The 12,510-nt window shown below is 43.7% G+C and overlaps 1 protein-coding gene across 1 annotated transcript in view; it reads left to right on the forward strand.

Annotated features, from left to right (window-relative positions):
- Nucleotides 1-12,510, forward strand: part of CRACDL (CRACD like) — a 66,574-nt gene that overhangs the window by 26,128 nt on the left and 27,936 nt on the right. Inside the window, exon 3 of the mRNA XM_004594257.3 lies at nt 6,696-6,864. Coding sequence (XP_004594314.2) covers nt 6,696-6,864 — 169 coding nt within the window. The remainder of the gene's footprint in view (nt 1-6,695; nt 6,865-12,510) is intronic.

A 12,510-nucleotide genomic window follows, 5' to 3' on the forward strand; every position in this document is an offset into this window, starting at 1 on the left:
CAGTGGCAGCAATGTCTAGGATGATTTGCTTTGCAATAACCTAGTGCAAGTGAGGAGGGTGAGGAGGAATGGAAATGAAGCAATCAGAATCCCAGCAGGAATTTTTTTGTGCAGATATTAACCAGCGGAGTCTACAATTTATATGAAACAGGAAAGAACTAGAATAGGTAAGAATAATTCTGCAAAGAAGAAACTTGGAGGACTCACTCTACCTGGTTTGAAGACTCATTGGACAACTACAGTGACCAAGATGGAGTGGTATTAATCAAAGCACAGATGCATAGAGATCGAACAAACGTCTAAAAGTAAACTTGCAAATTTGATCAATTGATGTTTTACAGAGTGACACAGGCAGCTTATTGAAGATAGTAGTCTTTTCAACAAATGATGCCAGAACCACAGGACGTTTGTATGTTAGAAGAAAACATTGATCCAGACATCACAGCTTGTACAAATAGCAATATGTAAATTTAAAACTGTATAAATTTTAAAAAAAAAGGCACAAGAGGACCCAGCATGGTAGCCTAGCAGCTAAAGTCCTTGCCTTGAGCACTCCAGGAATCCCATATGGGCTCCGGTTTTAATTCCAGCAGCCCTGCTTCCCATCCAGCTCCCTGCTTGTGGCCTGGGTAAGCAGTCAAGGATGGCCCATAGCCTTGGGACCCTGCACCTGCGTGGGAGACCTGGAAGAAGTTCCTGGCTCCTGGCTTCGGATTGGTGCAGTACCGGCCATTGCGGTCACTTGGGGAGTGAATCAGTGGATGGAAGATCTTCCTCTCTGTCTCTCCTCTCCTCTCTGTGTATTTGACTTTGCAATTTAAAACTTTTTTTTCTGTGAAAGGCGCTATTGATAAAATAAAAAGTCCCAGTCTGGGAGAAAATGTTTGTAAACATGCTTGATAAAATATTTTTACCTAGCATACATTTAGAACTGTAAAAGGTAAAAAATAAGGAATATAACCCAGTGGGCAAAAAATTTTGAAGATGCCTCACTTAACTATTTACAAATGGCAAGTAAGGGTGTCAAGAAACGCTCAGCATCCAGCAATGCTTAAGGAATGCAAATTAAGGCAGTGGTGAGCCACCACTTCACACGTATCAGAATGTCTGAAAATAATCCTGACAACAGCAAGTGTGGGCCGGGATGCAGGCTGCTACAGCCACTTTGAAAATCATCTCAGCATCTATAAAGTTAATCCTAGACTGAGCCCCATGTCTTAGCAATTCCCACTCTAAGATACTTGTCATTAAAAGATACTTGCCTAAAAAGCATGTAGCATAAACAAGAAAGAAGCTGAATGTCCTTCATCTGCCTCAGTAGTTCCACAAACTGGTATAACCATGACCTGGAATTGCAATCAGCAATGAAAAGGAACATTCAATAGACAACTCTCATGTGTTGTGCTAAATGAAGGAAGTCACCGTGAAAAGACTACGTCGTGTATGACTGAAGGCACTGGACCTTTGGGCAGAGGCAAAGCTTCAGGGACAAAGAAGGTGCCAGGGTTTAGGAGTAGAGGAGGGGGTTAGGGGTAGGACACAAGAATAGCCTTAGGAAATCTTGGGAGAGGGGTTGCCTTTCTGTGTCCTGATTGTGTTGATAATTAGCCCTCTCTGTGCCCCCAGAAACAGTGGATTTTACTCTGTTTCATTTCTGAAATGAACTCAGAAAATGATAGAGCAGATTTAAAATGTTGTCAAATGAATTTCTTGAAATAGATGCAATTGTTAAAACTGCAGTGGATGGGTTTGGTAGCAGATTTTAACAACTCAACACAGATGACCAGAAATGAAACAGAATGCAGCCAAGACTGGTAAAAAGAGATGGAAACAGAAGAGAGGACAGGAAACACAGAACTGTGACAGGTGTGACAAACACTGGGACTCAGAACGTCCTGGAACTGAGTGAAAGGGTACTCTATGCCCAGGCTAGAGAAGTGAATCCCAAGGAAAACCGCAAAGTGTGAAACACTAGACAACCAAAATCAAAATGAAAAAACAAAAAGCCTTCTAGATCAATCCAAAACAAACAGATTACCTTCTAGGCAGCAAAAGCTGATGACTGATTTCTCAACAGAGAAGTCATTGCTTCACTGTATCCTTAGAAGACATAACCGCTGGCCGGGAATGTTAGACCTGGGAAAAATCAAGTTCAGGAATGAAGAAGTCACGGTGTTTTCAAACCAGCAGACCCTCAGCAGCTTCTAAAGTCATCAGCCTTCAGACTGAAGAATGAACTTCCTAGACAGGAGCTTGGAAGCTTGGGTGGATACATCCAAGTGAAGCTGGAATAAAGAAAATATTAGGGCATAAAAATTAGTGAATTCCGTGAAGAGAACATCTTAAAGTATCATTTGTAGGGCAGGTTTGAAAGAGGCAAGTTCTTTTAGCTTTTCTTTACTGTGGAAGAATTTTATTTCATTTTCAAAGACAGAAGAAAGCTTTGCTGGATATGTTATCCTAGGCCAACAATTTTTTTCTTTTAGAATCTGAAATATGTCACTCCATTCTCTTCTTGCCTGTAGAGTTTCCCGTGAGAGATCTCCTGTGAGCTTAATTGGCATTCCTTTATGTGTCAATTGATTTTTTTCACGTGCACATTTAAGGATCTTTTCCTTATTTCAATTGAAGAGAGCGTGATGATCATATGTCATGGTGAAGATCGCTTTTGATCAGACCTGTTGGGAGTTCTTTCTCTATCCATTCACTGACAACTTTCCTGAATCCTTAATTTAAGGTTTACCTGTTCACAACTATAAAAATGGAACCCAGTAATTCTTTAATTTTTAAATGAAACAACTAATATTATCATTCTACTTACATTCCCGTAACAATGGTTGGATTAATAAAAACAAGCCAAAGATTTTATATGCCTTTTTTCTTTGGAATTACTATTAAAGAAATTTCATTCCAGGGCTGGCCTGATGATTCAATTGGAAAATCCTAGACCTGCAAGCATGAACATCTGATATGGGTACCAGTTCATGTCTTAGCTGCTCCACTTCCCATCCAGCTCCCTGCTTGTGGCCTGGGAAAGCAGTCAAGGACAGGCCAAAGCTTGGGACCCTCCACCCACGCAGAAAACCCGGAAGCTCCTGGCCTCAGATTGGCTCAGCTCCAGCTGTTGTGGCCATTTGGGGAGTGAACTGATGGGTGGAAGATTTTCTAATGGATTCAAACCATAGAATCTGTTCTCTGACTAAAATGTGGTTAAGCTACAAGTCAGTAACAAAAGTTAGAAAATTCCAGGTCTTTAAGATAGAAACATACTTTTAAAAATAACTCACAGACCTAAGAGACTATCATAAAAGAGATTATAAAATATATTTTTTTAAAGATTTATTTAAATTGGGGCCCAGCGGTGTGGCCTAGTGGCTAACGTTTTCACCCTGAAAGCGCCGGGATCCGATATGGGCACCAGTTCTAATCCCGGCAGCTCCACTTCCCATCCAGCTCCCTGCTTGTGGCCTGGGAAAGCAGTTGAGGATGGCCCAATGCTTTGGGACCCTGCACCCATGTGGGAGACCCGGAAGAAGTTCCTGGCTCCTGACTTCGGATCGGCGCAGAACCGGCCGCTGCGCTCACTTGGGGAGTGAATCATCGGACGGAAGATCTTTCTCTCTGTCTCTCTTCCTCTCTGTATATCCAACTTTGTAATAAAATAAATAAATGTTTAAAAAAAAAGATTTTTTTAAATTGGAAAGTCAGGTCTACAGAGAGAAGCAGAGACAGAGAAGAACATCTTCCATCTGCCGATTCACTCCCCAAGTAGCTGCAACGACTGGAGCTGCATGAATCAGGACCCAGGAGCCTCCTCTTGGTCCCAAGGCTTTGGGCTGTCTTCAACTGCTTTCCCAGGCCACAAGCAGGGAGCTGGATGGGAAGTGGGACTGCCGAGATTAGAACTGTCTCCCTAAGGGAATCCCGGTGTGTTCAAGGCAAGGACTTCAGCCACTGCACTGGGCCCAGAAAAATAATTTTAACCAAGCATTAATGAAAATGCTACGTGTCAAGGCAGTTAGATGAACTTAAAACACATTTAGAGGCAAATATATTGTCCTAAATGTATGTATGATTTTAAAAGTTAAAAAGCTAAGTATTCATTCAAAAAACTTAAAAAAGCAAAGCAAATCCAAAGAAAGAAGAAAGAAAAAGGTATACCTAAGGACAGGAACAAATAGAATGTAAAATAAGCATTCAGTGGAGAAAATTAATGAAGCCAGATTTGACTTGGTTGTTTAGTTTTGTTTTTGTTTTGTTTGAGAAACAGAAAAGGGGGGATGGCTATCACTGGCTTGTTTGCTTCCCAAGCGCCTACAACAGCTGGGACTCCACCCTGGTCTCCCGTGGAGGTGGCAGACTCAAGTACCTGAGCCACTACCTGCTGCCTTAGCAGGAAGCTGGAGTCTGAAGCAGAGATGGCACTTGAACCCAAATGCTCCACTGATGCGGAATGCAGCATCCCAGCCGGTGTCCTGTTAGAGCACACCCCTGCCCCCAGACTCTTCCCCAGGCAGCTAGTCTGATTAACCTCTGGTGCAACTGATCAAGGCCAGAGGTAGGCGGAGGACGGGAATGAGGCACAGCTCACAGCATGCTTGAGACAAAAGCATCACTCCACTGCTGCTGAAGCCACAACATGAGGGAGATGTTCATAATTTTTGCCAGTACATTTAGAAACTGGGGAAAGAATGATTCCTGGTAAAATATACTTAATAGAAAAAGTCAAGAAGTAGAAAGCAGAGCGTTCCTGTGACCGTCAGTGAAGGCCAATTACGAGGCCTAGCGGGAAAAGAAACAGGATGTAGACATTTGCTGGCTACCCCTGCACGCTGAACAGACGTCACACTAAGGAGCTTGGAGCCACGCTGCTCCCTATGTCGTCCGTGCCGTGGACAGGGTCTGTGTCAAGATGGTGAAGTTCCACAGGTGTGTACCAGTCGGTGAAGGAGGCAGAAAGGCTAGGGGCTCTCCTGAACAAAACAAAGACTCTCTTCAAACTAATTATCAAAGTTTATTATCCTTCCTTGAGAACTATTTATTAACAAAATAAGCATTTTTTAATGATCAAAGTTAGATAAGTTTCATTTGTAAGGAAACTTTCCTGTACAACTCGGACCAGCTCTGCCCAAAGTGATGTAAGAACTTCTAGGGTGACTAAGGATTATGCACATGAACACAAGATCATGTAAATTACCCAAGGGGACACTCATGCAAGCGAAATGTAAATATTCTACTTTGTTTGGAAAGGAATTCAGTTTATTACATTATTTAGAAGCAAACTACTTTAGCTAAATTGTTTTTAGTAAATTTTCAGCATGCATTAGACAGTCATGTCGAATACCACTATCAATTTTCTCTCTAAAGATTTATTTATTTATGTATTTGGAAGGCAGTTGCAGAAAGAAAGAGATCTTCCATGTGTAGGTTCAATGGGCAGCGCTGTGTCAAGCCCAAGCCAGACAGGGTCCCAAGCACTGGGGTAATCTTGGCACATTAGCAGGGAGGGATCAGAAACAGAGCAGCCAGGATACAAACTTGCACGCATGTGGAATACCAGTGTCGCAGGCAGTGGCTTACCTCTTGCCTCACATTGCTGACCGCCATTATAAGTTCTTGTCAACGTGCCAAAGGAAAGGAATGATGCTGAGCTGCTAAAATGAGGCTGTGACAGAATCTGGGTATAGAAATGAAGATGATACAAGAGAAGTGATTACAAAATGTTAAAAAGCCTCATAATTTATAGCAGTTCATGGGTTGAGTATTGTGGTGTGACTGAGTAAGCCACTGCCTGCATCCCTGCGATCAAGTCCTGCCTCTACTTCTGATCCAGCTTCCTGCTGATATGCCTGGGAGGCAGCAGGTGGTGGCCCCAAGTACTTGGTTCCCAGCCATCCATGTCATGGGGGATCCGGATGGAGTTCTAGGCTTCTGAGTTTGACCTGGTCTAGCCTTAGCTGTTACAGACATTTGGGAATTGAGCCAGCAATTGGAAGATTTTCATTTCTTCCTTACTGCCACTCTGCTTTTTAAATAAATTAATAAATAAGTAAAGTGTGTGGTTTTGTTTTTTTTTTTTTTTTTTTTTTTAAGAAAAGTTCTAATAATCCAGGAAGTGTGGCTGAGTAAGGCTCAGCCTGGGCACACTTTCCCACCCAGCAGATCATCACGGTTTGGAGTTTTTTGTTATCAGAAGTTGATAGCTCATGGTGGCATCTGATACTCCAGCCAGATACCTCTTGCCAGCTTGAGGCCAGCTCCCCTCTGACCCTCTGACCATCCTTTAATCATATATGTATATATGTGATTGAATATATATGATATTAAATATGACATATATACATACATATATATTCATATATGTGTATGATATATACATATATGATATATGTGTGTATATGAGATTAATATAAAATTAAAGCTTCATTTCATGTGAGAGGAAAGTTGTGTGTGTATTGATTGGGTGACCATGTTTCAAGACATCCTTGGCCTGGCTACTCAGATGTCAATAAGCTGAGATCTGGGTTTGTTTCCAAGAGTATGAAACTTCCAGAAGGTAGGAATAATTTGCTGGAGTGTGTGAAGTAACTACGGTATGAAGTAGTTTTTCGTGTGCACATCTCACCCCTGCGTACACGCCTGTGCACTCACACACACACAGCCTTATTTTATTGTTGTGTTTAACATCTGTTTAGGAAAGAAAAAATCCAAATTCAAAACATTTAAGAAGTTCTTTGGGAAGAAGAAGCGGAAAGAATCTCCTTCGTCCACGGGCAGCAGTGCCTGGAAGCAAAGCCAGGCCAAGAGTGAGGTCATTGCCATCGAGTCAGGACCTGTGGGCTACGAATCCGAGGATGAACTTGAGTAAGTACTTTTCCTTTCCGACCTTGCGTCCTTGAGCTGCGCCAGGGAGAGGACTCCTGAGTGCAGGAGGAAACATGTGCTTTCCTTCATTGTCCTGTGAACTTGCAGAATTCCTGGGCCTTTTTCTCCTTCTAGGTGACTCATTTGGTCCAGAGGGTCTTCCACACAAGTCTTATTTTCTGTCTTTTCCAACAGAGAGGGATGGAAAAACCTGGGGGAAAGCATGGTTGGTAGCTGCTGTGGAAAGGAAAACTCACAGTGGCTGTGGTAGAAGTAGTACTGCATACGCAGGACTTCAGGGAGTTCATGAAAATGGAAATTTAAAAAAAGTATCGAAGGGTTGGGGTGGGGTGTAGCATGGAGCAGGGGCAGCAGTGTGACATAGCGGGTAAAGCCACAGCCTGCAGTGCTGACATCCCGTGTAGGCACCAGTCTGAGACCCAGCTGCTCCTCCGCTTATCCAGCTCCCTGCTAATGCACTTGGGAAAGAAGCAGACGATGGCCAAAGTGCACCCACATAGGAGACCTGGGAGAAGCTCCTGGCTCCAGGCTGCAGCTTGGCCCGGGGCTGGCGGTTCTGGACATCTGGGGAGTCAACCAGTGGGTGGAACATTCTCTCTCTCTCTCTCTCTCTCCAATCCAATCCTGACTTTCAAATAAATAAACAAATATTTAAAAACCCCTATGTGTAACCAAATTAGCTTTGCCTTTTAATTCCTTTTTGCCATAGATTTTTGAAATAGCCCTTTATAAATGAGTGAAAATGAATCTTAGGGGGATCTGAAATGTACCCACCATCCTTCCCCTGGAAGTAGCAGGCTTAGAATAGTTTCATTTGCCTTTAGACTCATAAGAACCTGGATGTTGTGTTAGAAAAGCACATTTTTCTGAAATTGAAGCAACTCTGAGTAGTTTCATACCAGTGTTTTCAAAGAGACATAAGAAGGAGAGAGAGGGAAAAAGCCCTCTTGCTGTTTAATCCTAGAAAAATCATCCCAAAATGGCATACGGAAGAACAGTCGCAACAGGTGTGAAAATTGGGGCAACTAAGTGAAGAAAACCTTGCTTTTTAAACTTGCATTACATCAAAATATCGTTACAATACACACACTGCATTATTCCAGCAGTTATTTCTGAGACCAAAAGGAAAAAAATATTTCTCTTTTTTGCCAACATTTACATTTGAAACAGCTTGGACTTTTTGAGGACAAAACTCTTCGCGGTGTATCATGTCATTCGAAATTGGGGTGCAGATCACAGGGAGATGGGGTCTGACACTTGAACAACCCAGTGTTGGCTTCCTGTCCCCTTTGCTCCCTCTTCCTGTCCACCTCTTGTTCAAGGAGTAGAAATTACACTGACCACTTGGTGGCGCCAAAGGACTGAAAAGAAAAGAGGATTCCCCGCTCCACCCCCCCCTTTTTTTCCTTCGGTTTTCTCTGCTCCAAGGGGAGTTGCGCACACAGTTTTACAGGCAAAATGTTCCAAACGCTCAGGGAGTGAGACGCTATCTTGAGAACACTAATGATTCAGTGTCATCAGCAGGCCAGCCCCAGGGAGATTGCCCAGGCCTCTCCACATACAGGCAGGTGCGCACACACACACACTGTCCCCTCCACATTCAGGCGTACACACATACCAGTATAAACATACCTCTTGGCCCCCTCCACATACAGGCACACACACACGCACACACACAGTCCCCTCCACATACAGGCACACAAATATACATACACCCCGTCTTGAAAGATTACTAAGAAAGAAAGATCAGCAATGGGCTGTTAAGGCACATAGCATTTTCCGAAAGCAGCACGGTCGAGCCCAAAGCACAGAGGCCTGCTTCTGCGTGCCTCTGACGTGTGCAGCTCCTCATCCGTGGCTGTGGGCACGGTGGTTCTACCTGCTGACATTCACTGGGGCTGCTGGATCACTTGGGACTCTGGGTTTTAAAAATCAGTCCCCACTTATTATGTCACTATCTGCATGGTCACGCATCGTCAGCCTCTCAATCCACAGCTGACTCTCCCCTCTGTTTTGTGTCACTGACCCCTGGCAGGAGCAAAACCCTTTGCACTGGGAGCATCCCAAGGTCCGAATTTGCTTTCTCTTAGGGCATTTTTTTTTTTTAAGATTTTTATTATTATTGGAAAGCTGGATATACAGAGAGGAGGAGAGACAGAGAGGAAGATCTTCTGTCCGATGATTCACTCCCCAAGTGAGCCGCAACGGGCCGGTGCGCGCCGATCCGATGCCAGGAACCAGGAACCTCTTCCAGGTCTCCCACATGGGTGCAGGGTCCCAATGCATTGGGCCGTCCTCAACTGCTTTCCCAGGCCTCAAGCAGGGAACTGGATCGGAAGTGGAGCTGCCGGGATTAGAACCAGTGGCCATATGGGATCCCGGCGCGTTAAAGGCAAGGACTTTAGCCGCTAGGCCACGCCGCCGGGCCCCTCTTAGGGCATTTGAATGGAGGACATACGTGCCTGTGTCTCTCCATTTTCTATAAACACTTAGCTGGATCTGGATGTTTCGTTGGATGTAGGTTTAAGATGGTGATGGGTGTGTCCTGTGCCATCACACCAGGAGACCTGTGCAGTCTGGTTGTCCACCTTCTAGTGAAACTAAAACCAAGCCGTTCTGCTCCAGTCCTAACTCCACTTCTGATTCCAGGTTCCTGCTACTGGGCATCCTAGAGGTCAGCAGGTGGCAATTTAAGTGCTTGGGTATCCAGTGCTCACATAGGAAACCCAGATTGAGTTGTGGGCTCTTTCTTGGCTTCAGCCAGGCCCAGTTCTAGCTCTTGCAGGCATTGGGAAAGTGAACCAGTGGATAGATAGAGAGGGTGTGTGTGTGTGTGTGTGTGTGTGTGCCTTTCAAATAAATATCTTTTAAAAAGGAAAACTCACAAGACTCATAGCTGAGATTTTGGGAACTGTCAATGTGATCCATAATCTCTTTGCAAAGCGAGGATTTTTATAATCCTGCCATTATTTCACATTTGCTAACTAGATTTCTCCCATGACAAAGAGCTTTGCTTCATCACTGCTTTTGGGGCACTGAAATAGTCTGCACAGGACAGACACAACAATGTGTGGGTCTTCCTTTATTGATCTGTCCTCAGAGTGATGATCTGGTACCATTGTAACTCCCCATAATTATTAATGACATTTTTGTTCCTTCTTTGTTTGTGTCTCCTCATGTTTTACTGTGGACTTGCTGATTTCTGTGCACTTGGTTTGTGTTAACCCATGGTTGCTGTGACTCCTGTCCGTGCTCACTTTGTCCCTTCTTTGGCCACTGAAGGTGACTTGATGTTGACTCTTGGTTGCTTTCTCATGAGCACACTTGCCCTCAAAGCTTCCTTGCTTTCTGGCCTGGTGGGAATTCCTGGGCTTCCTTTGAGTATCGCCCACCCCAGACGAATCAGGCCTTTGTTCTCCAACCTGGTTCCTTCTGAATAATGTGGAATGCAGTTTCAAGACTACAAGTCTGGCTACCAGAGGTGATCATTACTGGAAGGCTGACTTCGTTTCTAGACCTTCCCAGTGGATATAATTAAAACTAAGTTGTTTTTTTTTGAGCAAGTAAAACATCCATTGATCTCCAGTCCAAGTTTGATAAGAGGAAATGTTTACCTTTTTGATTCTTCATATTCTTTTTTTCTTATATTGAAAAAGCTTAATAGTGCTACCACAATTACTTATTTTCTTTATCCTATAATAATTTCATTATCTTTTTTCTGCAGCAGAGACTATGTACTCTAAACATGTTCTATCTTTGCTTTATGAAAAAAAAGATGTATTTATCTTATTTGAAAGTCAGAATTACCTACAGAGAGATCCTCCATCCACTGGTTCACTCCCCCAGAAAGCCAGGGGAGTTAGGACTGGACCAGATCAAAACAAGAACCAAATTAATAAAACTACCAAGTATGGTTTGTTGTTTGCTGTATTGTCAGTGTTAATATGAAAAGGAGAACCGGGTGCAACTTGACACCTTTTATTTACTATTGTTGTTCTCAGACTGTATCTTCTTCAGGATGGAGAGTCAAAAGTTATGTACAGAGTAGGTGTTGGTCCTGGCAATTTAGACACCTGAATCCCATATCCTAGCCCCTGGGTTTCAGTCTTGATTCTATTCCTATTTCCATCTCACTGCTAGTGCCAGCCCTAGGAACAGCTGGTAGACTGTAACAGCTGGTGGACCCTGATTTAGTTTCCAGTTCCTGGCTTCAGCCTGGACTGAGGGCATTGGGGGAGTGAGCCAGTGAATGGGAGGTCTTGTTCCCTCTTCCTCTGTCAGTTTCTGGCTCTGTCTTTTAGCCTCTCAAATTTTTAGACATCCAGAAAAAGTAAAAGCTGAGAACATGAAGTCACTTGACATCATTCCTTTCTCTGTGTAGTTATGTCAATCACCTGATATAAAATTAGGTTGGTTTGTTTATACTTGTTTTCTACTTTTAGAGCTGTTTTTTTTTTCCTTTTTTTATTCTGTTTTTTTTTTGTTTGTTTATGTAAAACATTTATAGTTCCAAAGACAAATGTGTAAATATAGTGACCTTTGTATTGCCATTTTGTTTCTCCTTGAAAAAGCATTTTTTTCCAACAAATACTTTTTATTGTCTACATATCCTTCCATTTTTATTTTTTAAAATCACAAGCAAGCACGTAGATGTTCAGATATGTTCATAAAGTACAAGAGTACTTTAAAAAATTTATGGTAAGGTGGAATCAAAAAATAGGAGTTGATTTTAGAGCAAAAACAATGTTGAACTCCAGGTCAAATTTTTTACAATACACATTTCCTACAAATTATGGGGAAGGAACGGCACCAAAAGAAACTCAGTTCTTGAGTCCATCTTCTGCAAACTGTCTGTGGAGTGCTCGTACATTCCCAGAGCTGATGTCTCATGGGCATTGTTCTGGCCTACTGTCAGTCTTAGAGTACCATCTCACCCATGGGACCAGTGGTTGAGTTGCCCATCTACTGATGCTCCACGATCTCCATTCCCTTAGACACCTCCTGGAGGACACGGGATGGCTTCCCATCCTTTGTGTTGTCTCTGGTGTGTCTTTGTGGAGACCTCTCAGGGTGGTAAAAGCCCTCAGCACACCCTAAAGGAGGGGTTTGGGCAGCGGTCCTGATTCTCAAGCATGAGCCAGGGTTTAGGGTTTCGGGGGAAGCTGTGGGCCATTCCTTTGCTGGAGCAAAAGCCAGGTGGAAACATGAGCATTGTAATGCTGGCAGTGGCTGCTGGCAGGGACGGCCTAGCTTGTTTCCCTTTCGGAAATGTAGGAACACACCCTCTGAGGGCTGTGGGTGCCCACTCGCAAGCTTAGTATTACAGGCTAGAGTTTAATTAAAAGGAAGCATCACTATCCAACAGTTTTGATCTTCAGTAGGGTGGGGCCATGCCCCAGAATACCCAGTACCCGTACAGAGGACAGGATGCCCAGGGAGGGAACCCTGGGGGAGGGCTCAGTGCCCGACCGGTGTCCAACGTGGGCAGAGGCCAGCTTTTCTTCCTTCATCAAGACATAGTATTCTCCTTCCCCCTATTGTTCGGGCAGCCACAGCTGCTTACAATGTCCGACAGTTCAGTCCATGTCACCTTCGGGCCTGTGGGTTCAGGCCCAGATGAGATCC

The sequence above is a fragment of the Ochotona princeps genome, chromosome 8, assembly GCF_030435755.1.
Source record: "Ochotona princeps isolate mOchPri1 chromosome 8, mOchPri1.hap1, whole genome shotgun sequence".
NCBI classification, from domain to species: Eukaryota; Metazoa; Chordata; class Mammalia; order Lagomorpha; family Ochotonidae; genus Ochotona; species Ochotona princeps.